At 42.9% G+C, this 17,215-nt stretch overlaps 1 protein-coding gene across 1 annotated transcript in view; it reads right to left on the reverse strand.

Moving 5' to 3' along the window:
* Positions 1 to 17,215, reverse strand: part of GLI3 (GLI family zinc finger 3) — a 327,915-nt gene that overhangs the window by 13,263 nt on the left and 297,437 nt on the right. Inside the window, exon 10 of the mRNA XM_064290200.1 lies at positions 307 to 456. Within this exon, the coding sequence (XP_064146270.1) occupies positions 307 to 456 (150 nt within the window). The remainder of the gene's footprint in view (positions 1 to 306; positions 457 to 17,215) is intronic.

A 17,215-nucleotide genomic window follows, 5' to 3' on the forward strand; every position in this document is an offset into this window, starting at 1 on the left:
GGTTGGGTGGCGCAGATATAAAGACTTCTATCATCCCCGAAAGTTATTCTGATAGCATTCTCCAGAAGGCCTACCACTCTTCGGCTCCTGTCCCCTCCATTTCTGAAACCTTTCTTAAAACTCAGACGACGTTCCAGCCCTCCCCCTCCACCCTCTACCATTTAACCATACCTGCCCTGAGCTGGAGTCATCAGCATGGACAACCCTTAAAGATGTTGAAGGACTGACCCACAGTGTGAATCCTGATGCCCACTTGGGTGAGCTGACACCCTGAATCTGCTACCTACTGCCCACTTGGGTACTCACAGTGCATTTGTGAGGCTTCTCCCCCGTGTGTCTTCTCATATGCACTACCAACATATACTGGGCTTTGAAGGGCTTCTGCTCCCTTGAGCAATCCAGCCACCGGCACACGAATTCCTTCTTCTCACCATGGATATGGTCATTATTTATATGCTGGGGTTTGGAAAAACAGAAAGACAAAGTAGAAATGCATTACTCCTTTCTGAAGGCAAGAGAAGGAAGTGCAAAAAATGCCTGATCTTAAGCTCGAAAAACTACATGTTAAATTTACCATATTATATAGATTTTTCATTTTAGGTAGTATGTTTCAAAGGCAACATTGATGGTTCAGTGGTAAAGTTCTCGCTTTCCATGTGGGAAACCTGGGTTCAATTCCTGGCTAACGCACTTCACGCACAGCCACCATCCGTCTGTCAGGGGAGGCTTTCTATGATGTTAGGATGCTGAACGAGTTTCAGCAAAGCTTCCAGACTAAGACGGACTTGCAAGAAAGGCTTGGCAATCTACTTCTAAAAATCAGCCAATGAAAACCCTATGGATCATAAAGGTTTAATCCACAACAGTTGATCATGGGCATGGTGAAGGGCCAGGCGGCATTTCATTCCGTTGTACATGGGGTTCCTGTAAATTGGGGGTCAACTGCAAGGCAGCTAACAACAACTAATATGGGTGGCACTATTTGGAGGAACCTTGAAAATGTATTGCATCGGGCATCTGAAGAGCAATAATTCAACACGCTTGAGTTATTTTACTAGCCAGTTGTGAAATGCCGTAAGCCACTTTTATCCTTTCTGGGCCTCCACTGTCTCCATCTGCCGAGTGGTGGTCAAGGCTAAAAGCCTGCAGAGGTGCTCTTCAGTTTTAAAGGTGTTTAGGTACTGGGTTAGCGCCTAGGTTCAGACTTACACAGACAAAACACACATGCATGAACATGCATGCATACAATTCTATAAGAAGCAAGAAAAACCAGCGGAGACACTTTTTCAAACCTAACTTTAGCTCATGGTAGTGGGAGCTCTTCTTGAATGAAAGTCACAGAGAAAAGAACTAGGTACAGAATAAAAGGACTACGTGATCTTCAGCAAATTCTTTAGTCTCACAGCATTTAGTTTTCTTCGTGTATAAAATAAAGAGTATGGATTAGCTAGATTCTAAGGTCCTTCTGACTCTAAAATTCTATTAATTCCGTTTTTTAATGAAGATGAGTGTCCCAAAATTGCTCATCAATGCAAACTTCTGGAATCATTTTTATATAATTCCTTGGATTAACATTAATACACCAAGTGCCCTAAAGTTAGGGGACACGAAAAACCTATAGGAGTTCCAGAGGAAATGATGCTTCTTTGCTGGGATCAAAATTAAGGTTAATTTCTATAAATGGCACATATGACTTAAGTGTCTTATTATGGATCACTGATGAAATTTGTGACCTAGGCTGATCCTGTTGTTTTTCATTCCCTGCTCACTCACAGTTTATTAGCCTTGATTTACGGCTTGGAGCCAGGATGGTGCAAATAGTTTACACACTCACTGCTAACCTAAAGGCTGGAGGTACGAGTCCATCCAGAGGCACCTTGGAAGAAAGGCCTGGCGATCTACTTCTGAAAAATCAGCCACGGAAAACCCTAAGGGAGCACATTCCTACTCTGACGCACATGGGGTCGCCATGCGTCCGAGTCAACTCGACAGCAACTAATAGGTAGTAATTTAAGGCTTACACAAGTATTTTCTCAAATACCAACAGAAATACATCATTAAAAAATATGTGCAATAAGAAAGCTATGCTTCAGTCCCATGCGGTCTCTCAGGGGCCGAGAGTGACACTCCACCACCACCATCAGCAGTTCCCAATTACTCCACTAGGTGGCTTACTACTTTAGGGGAAAAACTAAACTTTTTTTTCACGCTGTTTCTAGAGTTTAAAACTGAATGAGAGCAGAGAAAGGAAATCATTATCCTTATTCACTCCCCTTCCCTTGAGCAGTTTCCGGAAAGCTTGAAGAGCAGAAAATAGAGTCAGTGGTAAGTCCTAGTGCACAAGAAGACAACCATGATCCTCTCAGAAATCCTGAAAACAAGGAAACCAAAAGGAGCTCTGGTGGCACAGTGGTTAAGTGTCTGGCTGTTAACCAAAATGTTGGCAGTCGGAATCCACCAGCTGCTCCTTGGAACCCCTATGATGCAGTTCTACTCTGTGCTGTAGGGTCACCCTGGGTTGGAATCGACTTGATGGCAACAGCTTTGGTTGGATTTTAGAGTCACAAGGGTAGAGGGAGGGAGGGAGGGAGAGGAGGAAGCGGAGAAGAGGAAGGACAAGTTAAAATTGGGAAACCAAATTACCATTTGTGGTGAACTGGTTCCTTGAGGCCAGTAACCACATCTCTTTAGTCTCATATTCTCAGCAACTAACGGTGTTGCTGGTACACTGCAGGCCCTTGGTAAAGAACTGAATTGATTTGACTAATGTGGCAAACCACACTACTGCAGGCAAAAGAAATTCTACTTTATGCTTTTGCTTATCTTAACTTCATTTTACTTAGCAACCCATACAACGTGAACTCAACGTAAAGGCATTTGATTCCTTTAAAATAATGTACTATCAAGAATTCAAAAGGGTTTGAAGATATCCAGACACAAACCCTAGCTTGCTGGTGAAATAAAAGGTCTACACTGCCATCGCGACACTTCATTCTCTCCCTCGTATTTACAAGTACGAGCTGAGTGCTGCTCCACGCCAGGCCTTGTGCCGGGGAATAAGACAGACATGATTGCTGCCCTAAGGAAATTAAAGCCTACTGGGGGGAAATAGGTAATTACATAAATTACTATACAATTATAGTTGTGATAAGTGTTATGAAGGAAAATAACAGGGTTTTATGAAAACCTGTAACAAGGGGTCCTAAATCAACGCGGAGCATCAGAGATCAGGTTAATAGCCTCAAATGAAATGCACTGAAAGGAGGACCTGAAGGATGAGTGGGGCCCCACCATGTGTGTCTAGGTGTGCATGGGTGGAGGTGAGGGTCGGGGGTAGAGGGATACATTGCAGAGAGATGAAACAGGAGGGCCTGTGGCAGGACAAAAATTGGGGCCTTGGAGGCACAGGGCAAGGATCAGGAGTGGCAGGAGGAAAATGGTCAGGCAGACACAGGTGTCACTGTCACCACTACTGTTTGACATGGTAAGGCCTGGGTTTTCTATGGATCCAGTGGGCACCACTGAAGCAGCTGAGCTAAGCCTAGCTTGCCAGGACCGCCTAAAAAAACTGAAATCGAACCAGTTGCCAGTGAGTCAGTTCCTTCTCATGGTGCCCCATGTGTGTCGGAGTAGAACTGTGCTCCACAGGATTTTCAATGGCGGCTGTGATCTTTCAAAAGTAGATCTCCAGGCCTTTCTCGTGAGGCATCTATGGGTGGATTCAAACCTCCAACCTTTTGGTTAGTAGCCAACTGCTTCAATGTTTGCACCACCCAGGGACTCCCCCCTAAAATGCAGTCATGGGGTCTGGTCTCAGCAGTAGGGACGTGGGGTGTGCCCCTAGAGAGAACTCTCATACACGCCAGGAGAGACCCTGCCCCTAGGAAGAGGGCATCAGGGCCAATCGGTGTTAGTCAGGGAAGCAAACAGGGACAGCCAATGAGGAAAGTCTCCAACGGAAGCTCTAACTGAAACCAGAGATGCTTGTCTCTCCTTTCCCTGCTTCCCCTTCCGACCCACTGCAGGAGCTACACCCAAGAAGGGTGCAGAGGGCTCCCTGAAGTGAGGATGACAAAGGAAGAGTTAAGAGACCACACAGGGCTCCTGTCTCAGCCCTGCCAGCTCCCTTCAGCTGTGTGCCTAGCTGGTGAAGTGGAGGGGAAGGCTTTGGATTGGATATAAGATCAGTGGCTGAAGCTAGATGGACTTTAGTAACCCACAGTGACTAGGGGTTATGGAATCTGCTTATGATTATGTTGGGTGATCTGCTACTTAGCAGAGAAGGGAGAATTGGCAAAGAGTTGATAAGGGCAGGGACTGGAAAAATCAAAGTCACTTCGTTTTTATACCTTGCCATGTTCATCTAGCTTTGCCTCTGGGATGATGTCTGAAAGTTCAAGCAGAGGATATCCAGAGCAGATCAGCCAGCACCACCACCCTAGTACAGCCTCCACGTGGGGAGAGAGGGGAAGGCACTTGCGCTCACCAGCTAAAGCAACTTCAGTTACAGAAAGGATAGCATCTTGGGAATCTCTTCTTTCTGCCCCATCAGAGTGAACCTGGGTCCCATCTACTACGCTTTTTTAATTTCCTGAGTTCCAACTTGGATTGAGACCATAAGTTACATTTCTTTCACAGGAGATTCTACAACCTAGGTGGGCAGGGACCTGTTCTACCTTATCTTTACAGGCCAGCTGCTGAGCACAAGGCATAATCAGTAACCATAAAGAAATACGGAGACAATGAAATTTAAATTTCCTATAATTTTTATGTGTAATGAAACATTATTCTTTAAAATATGTATTTTTTTCAACCATTTAACACTGTCAAAACCATTCCTAGCTCATGGGCTGTACAAAAACAAGTGGCGGGGCTGACTTGGCCCGTGGGCTGTAGTTTGCTAACCCTGAACTTTCTCTGTCAGGTTAACTCTCAAGCCTGAGAACGTAAAATTAGAAGCAGGTGCCAGAGAAAATAAAAGGCATAGGAAGGGATAGAAATCAGGCCCCTGGACTAAAATGGGGGCCCAAAAGCGGACAGAGTCAGGCAAGACAAACTTTACCGCTGGCATGACTTTCCAGGCCTGGGTTGAGGAAGCAGACATTCTTTTCTCATCAAAACCCAGAGCAGCTAAGAGTAACGCACAATGAATTCCTAACACTCAACGGCAGATCCATGTGAAGTTGGCCTGAGAGTCAATAGGCGTGTGTTTATTTGTGGTTTCAGTAAAAACTTGACATTGTAGCAGTAAAAACGTTCATCAAATACATAAATAATTTAATTGGACGGAAAATAATGCATGATTAAATTCCAAACTAATCCAACACAAAGACATGCAATTTGCCAGAGGCCCAAGCACCAGAAAGAGATAGATGGTGTAAATTAAGACATCGTATGCCAACTCTCCCAGGGCAGCCATGCGAATTTTCCTTGTTTGGATAGACAGGGATTCTGGGACCAATCTCTCCAAAAGGCTGAGTCCACCCACTCAGCTTCCCAAGGAGTCCATTTGTTCCGTTTTCCAGTAGGGATTGTAAGTCTTTGCATCAGGGAACTAATAGCCAACAAAACAAACCTCTCAGAAGCCCATGGCAGAGCTACAAAGTTGATAGTTCACAACTGTAATCATGTCTGTAGCAAAATGAACCTGGACACAATGTTCCTAACTCTTCCACTTTCCATGGAGTTCTGGGAACTCAGAGAAGGCGGGAGAAGTCACTCTACTTAGCTTCCAAATGGAGGAGGGGGAAAGCGCTTATTTCTTTTAAGGGGTTCTCTTTTTGGAAGGCCAGCACTTAATGCCAACCAAGGACGTATGAGTGCTGCAGGAACAAAAGACAGAAAGGAAAATAGGGGTAAAGAAGCTCTTCTCTAATTAGCAGCAAAATGGAAGTCCACAATGGACTTCACAGAGCTAATCAGGGCCCTTTCTTTTTAAAAAATTTTTTTATTGTGCTTTAGGTGAAAGGAAACCCTGGTGGCATAGTGGTTAAGAGCTATGGCTGCTAACCAAAAGGTCGGCAGTTCGAATCCACCAGGTTGCTCCTTGGAAACTCTATGGGGCAGTTTTACTCTGTCATATAGGCTCGCTATGAGTTGGAATCCACTCGATGGCAGGTTTGTTTTTTGGTTTAAGTGAAAGTTGACAGAGCAAATTAGTTTCCTATTTGTGGGACATAAAGTGCTCCATGACATTGGTTGCATTCCCTATAGTGTGTCAGCACTCGCCCCATTTCCACCCTGACTTCCCCTTTTCCTTTCATCTGGTTTTTCTACCCTTTGTTATAGACTGAACTGTGTTCCCCAAAGGTGTGTTATCAATTTGGTTAGGTCATGATTCCCAGTATTATGTGATTGTCCACCATTTTGTCGTCTGATGTGATTTTCCTGTGTGTTGTCAGTGCTACCTACCTCTATGCTGTTAACGAGGCAGGATTACAGGCACTTACACTAAGGAGTCCGGACTCAGTCTATCAGATTAGGTTGTATTTCGCGTCAATCTCTTTTGAGATATAAAAAGACAGCAGCAAGCAGAGAGACAGGGTGACCTACTACCACAAGAATGAAGAACCAGGAGGCGAGTATGTCCTTCAGACATGGGGTCCCTGTGCTGAGAAGCTCCCAGACCAGGGGAAGACTGTTGGCAAGGACCTTCCCCCAGAGCCAAAAGAGAGACAAAGCCTTCCCCTGGAGCTGGCACCCTGAATTCAGACTTCTAGCCTCCTAGGCTGAGAACAAATTTTTTTGTCAAAGTCATCCACTTGTGGTATTTCTGTCACGGCAGCCCTAGATAACCGAGACACCCTTCCTGCCTTCTCATCTTTGCTTTTGGGCAAATGTTGCCCTTTTCGTCTTGTATAATTTACTGTTCTAAGGAACACGGTCCTCTCAGGTTTTAGTATTATTTTATTGGCCTGTCTATTGTTTGGCTGAAAGATGGTCTTCAGGAATGGCTTCATTTTCAGGTCAGAAGGGTGTCCTTAGGGCCATAGTCTCGGCGGTTCCCCCAGACACTGTCAGACCCGTAAGTCTAGTCTTTTTTCTGAATGTGATTTTTTTGTTCTACATTTTTCTCCTGCTCTGTCAGGGACCCTCTGTCGTGATCTCAGTCAGAGTGGTCCATAGTGATAGCCTGGCACCACCTAGTTCTTCCGGTCTTAAGGTCGTGTTCAGGGCCCTTTCTTTTGCTTCATTATTTCACTATGACTTGAGATCAGAAAGCTCTTCCTGGGTCTCTCCCACACACTTCAGATGAAACTCACGCATGCGGTTAATCAAACCTGAGCGCTCACAGTTTTCCAAATAAACCTACTATTCAAGCGTTTCATAAACCTTGGAAGCTCACTCCTGCTGTCTTCCATCAGCCTCTCGTTCAGCCAGATTCTCCACCGGTTCCCACCCAGAAATCACAGGAGTTCTCCAGATGGGTAAGTATCCCCATGCTGAGTGACTTCCTCAGAGGAGGTGCTGAGGCACCGTTCCAATGCGAGGCCACGGAAAATCTGTGTATCCCTGCTCAAACTCTGGCTTGGTGATACATTCACCAATAGACAAACACCTTGCTGATTCACAAGTCTGTTCACTCTTTAAATTAGCCAACTCCATAACATCAAGAAGGGAAATGCCTCCCACTGTTGTAATGAAAATGTTACCGCTACGCACACCTAAAAACAATGAAGGCAGGAAATGTAACACTTCAGACTCTCCAAAATTTCATATTGCTCCCCTGTGCGTATACATTACACGCTAGTCTTTCTGTCATTATCTACTATTTCTCAAATAACAAAGGGACTTTTTCACCAACTTAAAAGGCTTCTACAAAGTATGTTGCCAAGTTTTTCACAGTACAAGGTATACGGAAAAGCAGGATGGTCTTCAATATAATAGTGTAAAGTATAAATGATCTCTCTCTCACACACAAAAATCCACAGATACACACATACATGTTATTATCGCCTTAATGGAAAAGCTGGGGCCCCTGGGTGGGGAGCCCAGAGTTAGCATGCTCAGCTACTAGCCAAAAGGTTGGTGGTTCAAGTCCTCCCAGAGGCACCTCAAAAGAAAGGCCTGGCAATCTACTCCTAAAATGTCACAGCCATCGGAAATCCTACGGAGCAGATCTAACTCTGACACATGTGATTGCCATGGATGGGCGTTGATTTGATGCAGCTTGTTTTTCAATAGAAAAGCCAACAAGGGTTTGGAAAGTACCACATATCATATGTGAATATGCAAGAAAGTGGAACTAACTGCTTTATGATGCTTGAACTTCACTTAGTTCACTGGGGAGTCCCTGGCTGAAGGCTGGAGGTCCTTATTCTACTCTCACTTTACTTCTGATTCACCCCTTTGCTACATTTCTCTGCAGCCTGGCCCACTAACTTGGTACTCTTTGATAACACGATGGTATTAGGAAAAGCAAGGAATAAGACCGAAACATTTCCTTCTCGGAATTTCAAACTGGAAATCTGATATTTTCTGAATCTTTTCACATTGCTTCTAGGTTAGCTCAGAAATAATGCTTGAGTTAATTAATACGTTTAACAGAATTAATCTGAAACTTCTAAAGATCTGCTGAGGAAAATACTAAGAAAACTTTATACTTCAGCATAAGATGGGATATAAAAAATAATGAATAATTATTAATCCAAATTTTAAGACAGCTCAATTTTCAATTTGCTTCTTGAATTTCTGTTTATAAATGCGATTTTCTGTTGACTTTGTAGTCCAGAGATATTTCTGAAAGGGAGAGCGTGGGAAAATGACTTAGAATCTTGTAAAAATGACATTATATTATAACTGATTTGGATACGAAAAAGACAGAAGTAGAAATCCCAATAGCAATTCCACTCCTAGGAATATATTCTAGAGAAATAAGAGCTGTCACACGAACAGACATATGCACACTGATGTTCACTGCAGCACTATTCACAATAGCAAAAAGATGGAAACAACCTAAGTGCCCATCAACAGATGAATGGATAAACAAATTATGGTTCATACACACAATGGAATACTATGCAATGATAAAGAACAATGATGAATCTGCCAAACATCTCACCATATGGATGAATCTGGAGGGCATTATGCTGAGTGAAGTAGGTCAATCACAAAAGGATAAATAATGTGTAAGACCACTATTATAAGAATTCAAGAAAACATTTACACACAGGAAAAAATTCTTTGATGGTTACGAGGGTGGGAAGAGAGGGGGAGGGGAAATCATTAACTAGATAGTAGACAAGTGTCAACTCTGATGAAGGGAAAGACGACGCACAATACAGAGGAAGTCAGAACAACTTGACCAAGGCAAAGGATAGAAGTTTCCTAAACACATCCAACAATTTGACAGACCAAGTTGCTGGGGCTGAGGGCTGGGGACCACAGTCTCGAGGGACATCTAGGTCAACTGGCATAGCACAGCTCATAAAGAAAATGTTCTACATCTTACTTTGGTGAGTAGCGTCTGGGGCCTTAAAAGGTTGTGAGAGGCCATCTAAGATACATCTATTGGTTCCCATCCCGTCTGGAGCAAAGGAGAATGAAGAAAACCAACTATGCCAGAAAAGTACTAACCCCAAAGGACCACATCAACCAGAACCTCCACTAGCCTGAGCCCAAAAAACTAAATGGTGCCTGGCTACTATCACTGACCGCTCAAACAGGGATCGCAACAGAGAGTTCTGGACAGAGCGGGAGAAAAGTGTAGAACAAAACTCAAATTCATGAAAAAAGATCAGACTTATTGGCCTGACAGAGACTGGAGGGACCCTTGCGACTACGGTGCCCAGATATTATGCTAACTTAGAACTGAAACCACTGCCAAAGCCTACTCGTCAGGCAAAGATTAGACAGGCCTATAAAATAAATAATAACACGTGAGGAACATGCTTCTTAGGTCATTCAAGCATATGAGACCAAATGGGTAACTCCTGCTCAAAGGCCAGACAAAAAGGAAGGAAGGGACAGAAAAACTGGAGAAATGGACATGGGGAGCCCCTGGGTGGAAAGGGGGAGAGTGCTGTCAGGTTGTGGGGATTACAACCAATGTCACAAAACAATATGTGCACAAATTTTTCAATGAGAAACTAACTTGAGCTGTAAACTTTCACCTAAAGCACAATTTTAAAAAAGGGTATCTATAAATAATGGCTATAAACAACAGAAATAAGTTTAAGACTACTGAATACAGTAAAAGATATTGTCAGGTTAAAGAAAAAAAAAAAGGATTTCGGATAGACATGAAAATGCTTTGTTAGAAAAAAATTCTCTATCAAGAATCCCCCAAAACTTTCCACCTGAAATAAGACACCTAACTGTGTTTTGTGCATTATTTGATACATGCAACATTTTTGAAAGGTTTTATAACTGTCACACTGTGAATTATATTAAAGACACTTTGTGATTAGATTCCTAAAGCCTTTTCTAGCAGATAGAAAAGAGCATGAACCACGGACTATCACAGCTGAAAGGGGCCTTATATATCAAAATGCATTTTAATTTTAGATAAATAAAATAATTTGTTTTGCTGGCACCCATCAATCTTCCCAACAGAGTATTTAAAAAGCTGTAACAGCTTGCTGGTGAAGGGATTCTCCTGGAGACTTCACAAAATGACTCTTTTCATTCCCGCTGGTTAATAAATATATCAAAGTATCTTTCAGTATTCTGATATAACTATAAATATACAAAGAAAAACATCAAAAGGACTTAAGACACTGGGTACAAAACAGTATTCTCTTCATAAAAATAAACATTTTCCTGTTTCCAATTTGTGAATTTTAAAAATTAAGGGTAAGATGAAACAAAAATACCCTTCTTAGTTAAAAATAAATAAGTGGATTCCATCAGTTTTTCAAATTGTTTGTAAATGCCAATATGTTACATAACTGTTTTCTTTTATATGCAAGAAAGACAAAGTTCTCTAAGAAAGTAAGTGTCTTGTCTGGATAAAAGGTTTCACAATACTGGGTTTAGAGAAAGGAAATTAACTTAAATTCCACTGTTGTGGCCACTGTGGATGTTGAATGCCTTCCAACCTAGGGGGCTCATCTTGCAGCACCGTACTGGACAATATCCTTTTGTGATCCATAGGTTTTCACTGGCTGGTTTTCTAGAGTGGATCATTAGCTCTTTCTTCCTAGTCTGTCTTAGTCTGGAAACCTGTCCGCTCTGGGTGGCCCTGCTGGTACTTGTAGCATTCAAGCCACCACATTAAGCAAACTGACAGACGGGTGGTAGATTTTAGAGTTAGACATTGTGAATTTATAACTGCTAATTCATCGGAATGCTGCTGACAACAGATGTGGAGGCCTGGACTGTCTCCTCCTCTTGGACCTCTACTTTTCACTAGTCGGAGAAGAACACTAGAACATTTTTTTCTGTTGCTGTCTCTCTCTCCTTCCCTCTTCCTTCTTTTCTCCCTTTTTTCTCTTCCTCCTTTCTCTCTCCTTCTCTCCTCCCCCCTTCCTTCCTTTTAGCCTGTCTTTCTTGGCCTTCTTATCCTTTCTCATTCCCTTGTCCCCATCACACCACACCATCTCATATTCATCACCCACTGAGAATTCTCAAGGACAAAGACGACTGCAGCTATTTTAGATGAAAATTTAAAGAAGCAAACTCAATACTACTAGAATGGACATAGAAGAAAACCTCTCTAAGCCTTTTTTCACTTATGGAATGATAAACTGTGTGTACCCAAAAGCCAAACAAATATGTGAAAAGAGAAAGATACAATTACATAGATATTTCCAGCATCTCAAGTTCCCATATCTCCTCCAGATATTTCTTCATCCAGATACAGAAGATAAACGGAATTCTGTCATACCAGACTGTGTAAGGATTATTAAGGTATGTTACTCTATTAGCAGCTCCTCATGGAGGTTTGCATTCTAAAAGTTGTTCTTGAGACTTGAATATCATATAGGAATTAATTTGGTTTTGCTTTCTTTGGAATGAAGTACTGATACATGCTACATGGATTAACCCTGAAAGCATTATGCTAAGTGAAAGAAGCCAGTCATAAAAGACCACATATTCTATGATTCCACTTTTTTCCAGAAGAGGAAATCTATAGACAGAAAGTAGATTAGTGGTTGCCTAGAAACCCTGGTGGGGTAGCGGTCAAGTACTATGACTGCTAACAAAGGGTCGGCAGTTTGAATCCACCAGGAGCTCTTTGGAAACTGTATGGGACAGTTCTACTCTGTCCTAGAGGGTTGCTATGAGTCAGAATCAACTCAACGCCACTGGGTTTGATTTTTGGTTTTTTAGGGATTGGAGTGGGAGGGTGATAAACTGGGATGTGATGGCTATTAAGTATGGGATTTTTTTAATGGGGTTCACCCCATAAAATGTTCTAAAATTAGACTGCAATGATGATTGTACAACTCCATGAGTATACTGAAAACCACTGAACTGTACACTTTAAATGGTGAATTGTATGGTTTTACTGGGTTTGGGTATGGTATGTGAATTATATCTCAATAAAGCGGTTCCCAAAACAAAAGAAAAACTTAAACTATACTGGTAGCTGGACTCTAGAACAGAGGAGAGAGAGAGAGACACTGTGTGTGTGTGTGTGTGTGTGTGTGTGTATCCTTAGACAGAGGAGGCGTGGGACCTAGGCAAATGATTTTTCATAGGGTTTCTGATTTTAGCTCTAGCCTTCTTCAAAGAGGGAGATGCGGTAAAAGCCCCACCTGCCTTTTCCTCATAGGCTTCTAGACTGAGAAGATTGGCAAGTCCAGGGGTTCCAGGAAAGGTGGCGATAAATTGCAACCTCTCCAAAGATCAAACGAATTAGTCACTCAAATGTATGGACCATTCCCATGAATCCAATGTATCTGGAAAGACTTGTCTTCCATAAGGACTGCGTATATCTCCACATAAGAGATTTCAAAAGCTAAATTGTGTCCCAGAGTATTAAAATCCTTCCACCATCTGATTGTGGATTTCTGCCACAAACAGGAAGGAGAGTTAACGGGTAGTTTCTCTGTATAGTAATAACACTAACTAGTATCAGCAGTTACACTCTTCAATTTCTTTTCAAAATTCTTTCTTTTGTTATAAAATTTTAAAATGAAGGCTTCACTTTTAATTTTAAAGTACTTAATACTTAGACACACACACACAATGCTTAGTCCTGAGACCACTAAACCAGTAGCCTTCGAGTTGATCTGACTCATGGTGACCTCACGTGTGCCAGAGTAGAACCATGCACCATAGGGTTTTCAAAGGCTGATTTTTGGGAAGTAGATTGCCAGGACTTTCTTCCCAGGTGCCTCTGGGTGGTCTCAAACTTCCAATGTTTTTTGGTTAGCAGCCAAGCACACTCATCATTTGACTCCAGCCCCAAAAAGGGAAGACTTATTTTTTCAAAGTTTGCATGAATACAAAGGTAGATACAATTTTTTCCTGTTTGAAATACAAGGTATTAAGCAATCCATTGTCAAGAAGTACACAAAATATTAGCATTTAATTACATCTTAATTTTTATGATCGTGACAACCCACATGGTCTAAGCATATGATACTGTTCTTTGTAAGGGACTGAACATACAGTCTGATTATAAGAAAATTCAAATTTTAAGAATAAGATGCATTTGAATTAACAGTGAGACTCCACTTTTAATAGGTGGTCTCTGTCCCCACTGCCCGTTTTAAAATGATCATGCTCCCTCCACGTTGCATGTTGTTTTATAATTTTGACCATCATGCCAGTGATGATCACGTACTTGTTAAAATAATAACAGGCACAATAAAATATATTTAGATTTCAATTGATAATCTATTTTTTAATATTTGAAGAAGAGTCAAGAGTTTTTTAGATGGCATCTTTTGAAGATGTAGGGTGGAAAAGGGATTCTGGTACCAGCCATGGTCCTAATCACATCCCTGGTCATGACTCCCCAAAGGTCTCCTGCCTATCGCATTGCTAAGGGAGGGTGCTGCATGAAAAGCGAAGGGAGAGCCTTCCTCTCGCCGTGGAAAAGAGGTAAGGTGCAAGTGTACCTGTGCATACGGGTGTGTGGGGGGGTGGTGGTGACTGCTGATAACAAACACAGGCAAATCTCAAGAACTACTGGAAGAAAAGAAAGAGGCAGGCAAGCAGGCAAAATTATCCACTTGGAAATCTGCCCACAATCCCCACTGAGCTGACTCATTCATTCACTATTAACTCAATGCTTAGTTATGAATTGACAGTTACTGTGCTAAACACCACAGGAGAAACTGAATAGACATGTCCATTGGAGCTTATCCAGGATTGGCTGGAGGTATGCAGAAAGGAATACTGTTTAAAAGCTTGCATCCACACCATGATCACCTCTGCAATAAAAAAGTGAGATATTCAGAAGAACGCTCAACTCTCCCCTCCCTACCCACAACCCCCCCGCCACCCGTCCCAGGACACGTCCCCACATCATAGAAAACTAGCAGCCCCATTACCCCGAGCTTTTTCAGGTTTGTCTTTCTAAACCAGGATGGAGACTTGGACATCTCTGCTTTAGCAAGGTTTTCAACATTGAAAAGCATTATCTCTACCATTTCTTCAATCAACTCTTATTCACCATCCTGGAGTACAGTGTGCCTTTTAAACATCTTAATCTCCTATTTCTGGTACCTCTAAATAAAAGTATTATTTCCTACATATGATATGGGCATATGCTAACTATTCCTGTATCTAGATTATAATTTTCTTTATTAAAATGTTAGAAGAAGGCATAGAGCTTATGGAAAGAACACAGGCCCAGATATTAGGATACAGAGATCCATTCATTTGTATAATGTGAGCAAAAAGAGTATAAGCAAGAAACGGACCCTGTCTCTGAGAAGATGACAGTCTAAATGGGGCAAACAGGAAACAAGTAGTTAAGACAAAATGGGACATGTACTAACAAAAGTGAAGACAAGGAAGGCTTCACAGGCAGGGTGACAGCTGAATCCAGAAGGACAGACGAGGGGAGCTAGGCACAGACCGAAGTACATCCTCGAGGGAGGGAATGGAGCTACAGAGGCCCAGGGCCATGAAAGAGCATGCATTGTTGGGAAACGATGCCTGGCTGAGTGTAAGGTGCGAGAGTGTGTGTATGCGCTGGGACGGGTGAGGGGTTGAGGCGAGGGGAAACAGTGTAACAGCATGGGTGTTACAGAGATGGGCTGGGGCAAAACTATGAGGGGAACAGAATGTTCTAGGGCACCTAGACCACAGAGAACCAAGAACAGGGCAGTGATCAGCTTTGTGACAATAAAGGTAACCCTCATAGAGTCATGAGGGGTCTCTGGTTGGTGCAAATGGTTATGCACTTGACTACCTGCCAAAAGGTTAGCAGTTCAAACCAACCAGGGGTGCCTCGGAAGACAGGCCTGGTGATCTAATTCTAAAACATCACAGCCTTGAAAACCCTACGGAGCAGTTCTATTCTGCACACATGGGGTTGTCATGAGTAGGAATTCACTCGACGGCAACTAACAACAGCAGTAGAGTCATGGATAAAGTGGGGAACTACTGGGCAGCGAGCTCACTGAGGGGGCGGCTGCAGACAATCAACAGAGAGCTGTGGCCCTGAACAAAGGCAGGAGCCTGGGGATGAAGAGAAGGAGCTCGATCTGAGAGACATTCTGGAGTAATTTGTGAACAGTGAATGAGAGACAGGAGTAATAGTTGATAAGGAAGTTTCCAGCCGGAGAGCTGCGAAACAATGACAACACTGGAGGTCAAGCAGACACAGGGGTGAAGATTGTGTTTCTGTTTGGGACAAGACATATCGGAGGTGATTAGAGGGCATCTCTGTAGAGAGGTCTACAGAGAGACAAGGTTAGACATAAAGATTTAAGAATCAAAGAAAGATTAAAGATAAAAGGGAGAGGTGGGCCCCTTCCTTACCCCTTATTACCTTTGGTAACCCCAAACACAGCTCCATAGACCTTTAAGGATTTCATAAAACTCAATCTGAAAACTCCTGACCCGTGGAGATAATGCAGAGCATATAGAAGGGCCACAACCAAGAACTGTGGGAGACCAGCTTCCAAGAGGTAGGGAAGGAAAAAAGAAGGAGAGAACAAAGGAGATGGAAAAAATAGGGGGACACTGGGACATATTATCATGTTGGGTGTATTTGGAGGACCCTTAGGTGGACTGTCAGCAGAAGAAGATAAGACAATGCAGAGTTAAGTTCTCTGCCAGTGGTAGTTCCCTTATTCTGACAGGTTTTGGGCATCAGATAGGAAAGAGAGAAAATGTCTCGCAACATGACAGAGTGTAAGATTAAGAAGGGAATCCAGCCGATTTGTAACTTCCATGCTGAGAGCAGCTAAGGAACTGAAGACAAAAATCAACAGTACTCAAGTTTTAAGTTGTTGGCTGTTTTGGAACCCCATTCGTTTCCCTGAAGCCAGTACCAGTTGCCTTTGAGTCAACTCTGAGTCGCAGCAACCCCTTGTGTCGGGGTAGAACTGTTCTCCACGGGGTTTTCAATGGCTGACTCTTCGGAAGTGGCTCACCAAGCCTTTCTTCCAGGTCATCTCTGGGTAGACTCAAATCTTCAACCTTTTGGTTAGTGGCCGAGCATATTAACCCCTTGCACCATCCAAGGACTCCTTATTTTCCCTTAGGCTGTCTGTAAAATGTAGTTATGAGTAGCAGCCTTGCTTGTGGAGATCTGAAAGGCTGGAGAAGTAAAGACCACAGCCGTATTTTATAGAGTGGAGGAAGCAGAGTCTTCCCCAGAACTGAGAGAAGAGTGTGATGGACCGCTCAGCGAGAAAGGAGGAGGGAACAGAGGTGATCCGAGGAACTTAGGCCTGGGAATCCATGGAGATCCTGGAGGGCTCCTCACTTCCGAAAGCACACACATCAGGAGGATGAATAATCAGGAGGATGAGTAGAGTCAGTGCCTTGAAAGCATACTAAAGGAAAATGTCATTCCAGAGGATGGAAAACTTAAGAGCACTCAGGTGATAGGGAGACACCTGAGTGACATCTAGGATGGCATCACTTAGGCAAAGATTATTTCACCTCCTCTAGGTCCTTGTTCAAATGTCACCTCCTTAATGAGACCTACCCTGATCGCCCCACTTTCCAGGTTATCTCCCTGTCCCTGAACTCTCTCTCCCCCTACTTCATCCCCACCCCATGACCTTTGTTAGTTTAACACACAAGCTAATTTACTCATTATTGTTGTTAGCTGCCATCCAGTTGGCCCTGATTCATGGTG

Source organism: Loxodonta africana, chromosome 8, assembly GCF_030014295.1.
Source record: "Loxodonta africana isolate mLoxAfr1 chromosome 8, mLoxAfr1.hap2, whole genome shotgun sequence".
NCBI lineage: Eukaryota > Metazoa > Chordata > Mammalia > Proboscidea > Elephantidae > Loxodonta > Loxodonta africana.